Source organism: Xylocopa sonorina, chromosome 4 (assembly GCF_050948175.1).
Source record: "Xylocopa sonorina isolate GNS202 chromosome 4, iyXylSono1_principal, whole genome shotgun sequence".
Taxonomy (NCBI): domain Eukaryota; kingdom Metazoa; phylum Arthropoda; class Insecta; order Hymenoptera; family Apidae; genus Xylocopa; species Xylocopa sonorina.
In genome coordinates, this window is record NC_135196.1 from 12,396,152 (window position 1) to 12,399,970 (window position 3,819).

Below are 3,819 nucleotides of genomic sequence, written 5' to 3' on the forward strand. Positions count from 1 at the left end.
GATTTCCGCGGACGGAAACGTTCGTGAAGTTTCGACACTTTCCTCGAGACACAGCTTGGGTATTTGTCTGGCGCAGGAAACGTTTCACGGGAATAGATTAAGAAGGTAATATTTCAGCCACCATAAATATTGTTCGTTAACGTTCCCGGAGTTTCGCTGTCGCGCTTTGATCGTCTCTTCTCGAGCGTGCCTCTCGCGGACTGCTGCGATCTAATTGGGATAAGACAGATTTTTCTGCCGAATCGCCGTTTAATTGGTCGACCATCATTACGGGTGATCCCGCGGTTCTAATTAGCGTGGTCCAAGAGAGATCTTTGTACGCTCGCGCGGTCTTTAAAAGATTTCCACGGTAGTGAATTATTTATAACGACGACGAGCACCGCGTCGACCAGTTTGCGAACGCGAATGGAAACGATTCGCCGCCTCTTTGCTTTTCTCTCTACGAGCGATCGTCATTTGAATCTCGTACGATTTCGAAAGGGTGCAGGAATTTACCCCTCTCAGACTTTTAATACAACAAGAGTTCATCGCTGGTAATTATTCCTTCAAAATGTGTAGAAAAGTATATACATCGAAGTGTCGCATAAAATTTCTCTAAATAAACAAAATTTCATTAACGATTCACAAATCATACAGATCATCTTCTATCAGGTAATTGTTATTAAATAAAAGGGCGCGAAGCTAGTCTATCGCGTCTAGCATCAGCTGTGGTAGAATCGAAAGAGAAGTGGAGACGAAGATGGTCTTCTCATCTGATCGAAACGTTGAGGTTCCTCATTGCTCTGCCTCGTAGTTCCACTGCTGTATCTCTCCGGATCCAAAGATCACGAACACGACGAACGCTGATATCTGGGCAATAATGTTTATCCAGAAGACGTACCTCCATCGTTGCATTGTATGCTGCGTTTTGAATGGAGAAAATCAGTATACAATAGACGATAGTGTTCCTAATCAAGCACATTACGTTAACGAACATCTACATCCGATAAATCCACACGTGGATGATATTTAAAAGTTATCGAGAAATAATACAAAAAAAAGTGAGTCAATGCCTCTTTCTGTCTCTGAACGTAACACTGATAAGACGACATTCTACAGATAAACTTAATCCCCAAATAAATCACTGATACCCTCTCAACCAATTCTCCGATTAAATTCTGAGTTCCATTAAAAAAAAATGTACAGATCGTACTCACGGTCCATTTCGATGGACGTTTCCTGTACTCACCCCTTCCTCCATGAGCGCTCCAACCAAGGCTGGCAAAATGAACGCTGATAGTGTCCCCGGAGTATTCGTGATACCCATTAGAATCCCAGCATAATTGGGGGCCAGATCGTTCTGATTAAGTAGATGCCCGACAAAAATGGCACCGCACAGCACGATGCTCATTATTAGTAACACAGTGGACGTCGTGCGGTCGCAACCGATGTACGCTATCACCAGAAGACAGATGCTAGGTGGTATACAGCCTGCAAAACGAATAAAACGATCGCATTTTTAACAGCAATCTGGAAAATCGATTCGCGTACAAAGGACCGTGTCTCACTTATAAACACCGCGGCCTTCCGTCCAGCAGTTTGCGTCCAACGATTGTGCTGCCTGCCCCAGTCGAGTATCCTGCCGAGTATCGGGTTCATAATCGCGTTCAACAGATACGGCAAACAGCTCAGCGAGGCGTTCTGCGTGAGCGACAGTTACATGGCGGTTGAGAAAGACTGCTGGCGACGATCGAAATCGAACGGTGCTCCGCTTACCGACTTGATGTCGAACCTGAGTATCTTGTTCATGTAGAGCGGCAGCTGGGTGAGCAGGAAGTACCAGCAGAAGTTGCCGAACGTGTTCGCGTAGATCAACGCGAGGAACGGGACCGAGGTGAAGATCGACCTCCACGGCACCGCCATGTCCGCTGACTCTGGCGTTCGATGCCCGTACGAGTTGACGATGTACAGTCGCTCCTTCTCCGTGATGTACCTCTGCGTCTCAGGGTTGTCAGCGAAGAAGAAGTAGAAGACCACGCACCAGATCAACGGCAGCGTCCCGTGGATGTAGAATACCGCCTCCCAGCCCATGGAGTCGAGTATCATGCCGGACGTGAAGATGGACACCACCGTGCCCAGCGACGTACCGGCGTAAATGATGGCCACCCACGTGCTCTTCTCCTCGTAAACGACCCATTTGCCCACGAGAACGTTCACCACTGGCAGGTTCGCAGCGCTCACCAGCCCCGTTAAGAATCGCACCGCGTAAAGTAGCAGCAGCACGTGCGCGCAAGCTGGTACCAACAGCGTCAGCACGCCGTTCCCCAGCACGCAGATCAGCAGAACGTTCTTCGTGTTGAAACTGGGCAACGTAAACAGATACAGGGGATTGTCGATCGATTGGGCACTGATTTATTCGATAAAATCATGTGAAGTTGGACTGGTAGGCCTATCAGGCTGTATCGTAATGTTTCGATTAGTTTTCACTAACCGATCGGCGAAGTATCCTGACGGGAACATGCCAACGAGGTAGCCAGCGAAATAAATGCTGACGACGAGTCCTTGCTCGGTCGTGGACCAGTCGAACGGACCGTCTATGTCGACCACGGTGCCCTCGATGACAGGGAAATCGCACTCGTACACTGTCTCGATCTGTTCCGTGTTGCTGGGCTTCGCAGCCTTCACCATACCGACGATGGCCGTCGCGATGTTCACCTTCAACCCGTAGATGATCATGTTCGCGATGCAGAGCATTATGGCGAAGAGGAATCTGACGATCTCCAGTTTCATCGCTGGAAACAGAAGCGCGAGGAGAAACCGACTCGATTTGCATCGACGTCCAAGTATAAAATTGGAAAAACTTTATCAGGAGAACGGCGCGTTCTACTTTTATTTTTTTTCCACCCCGCACTACTTTCGAATTAGTCTAGGAAATTTTAAATTGATTCTCCCGCGAAATCCTACCCCTCCAAGTTAAATAAGTTAACCCGAGTTAATCCGTCGCTTGGATCGTTCCCGTGGAAATAAATAATCGCCGCGGATTATCGCGTCGATTAGAAAGCGCGAGGCCATTAAAATCACTCGTCGCGACATTAGCACACCGCGATACGCGACGTTTAAATCGGTTCTCGAATATTTAGCAGCCGATTTGCATAACAGCGAACGATAAAGGATATTTATTGCCAGCTTACCCATCTTTCCGTCTTCCTCGATCGAGTGTCCAGCTGGCTCGAACCAGAAGAGTTTCAACCCCTGCGCGCTAGCCGATCGCGTCGACGGGCATCACGTTCTCCTGTCGTCGTTGCTCGTCTCTTTTCGCATCGACTCGATCGCGTTCGACCGTGTCGACGGTTCGACGACGACTATCGAATTATCGTTAACAACGTAGCCGGATCGCGGTTAGGCGCTTTGAGTTCCTCCTCCGCGGATATCTCGTACGTGCACGCTGCGTCGATTGCTGTACGGGGACCAGATTACACGTGACGTCGACGTACGGGACCAGCGCTCCTCGTTTGTTCCCAAAATCGACGATAGCTTCGAGTATCGATCGCGCGATCGCCTCGCCTGGTTCAGACTCTGGTAGCGGAAACGAGGTGTCGGAGGGATACGTTCGCAGAGCTGAAACGTTCGCTCGAAAAGTTTCCACTGCGACTTGGTCGATTGTCATTTTAGCGCTCAATTGTGGTCAGACCGACGTTCGAAGAGGTTTTGCGTGTCTCGTTGGTAATTGCGTCAATTTTAAACGGCAATTACTTGGAAAACTGAACAAAAGAGTGTGTCGTCAGTGGTTATTTGCGTTTACCTGATTCTTCGAATAGGATCGATAGTTTGAGTAGTGTC

At 48.7% G+C, this 3,819-nt stretch overlaps 1 protein-coding gene across 1 annotated transcript; it reads right to left on the reverse strand.

The window, feature by feature from the left end:
* Nucleotides 1-709: 709 nt before the first annotated feature.
* LOC143422824 (putative inorganic phosphate cotransporter) lies at nt 710-3,554 on the reverse strand. The gene is made up of 6 exons (XM_076893759.1): nt 3,171-3,554; nt 2,471-2,771; nt 1,756-2,341; nt 1,548-1,680; nt 1,229-1,470; nt 710-900 (listed from the first exon to the last, which is right to left on the reverse strand). The coding sequence occupies exons 1-6, from the start codon at nt 3,172-3,174 to the stop codon at nt 775-777; spliced, it is 1,392 nt and encodes a 463-aa protein (XP_076749874.1). The 5' UTR covers nt 3,175-3,554; the 3' UTR covers nt 710-774.
* Nucleotides 3,555-3,819: the final 265 nt, after the last annotated feature.

Bases quoted from the DNA above. Each gene is read 5' to 3' on its own strand.
- LOC143422824 (XM_076893759.1), bottom strand. The intron at 2,342-2,470 runs GTTAGTGAAAAC...TACGTTGCCCAG, and splicing joins TCAGGATACTTCGCCGATCG to TTTCAACACGAAGAACGTTC. The intron at 901-1,228 runs GTGAGTACAGGA...TTCAAAACGCAG, and splicing joins GAGCGCTCATGGAGGAAGGG to CATACAATGCAACGATGGAG.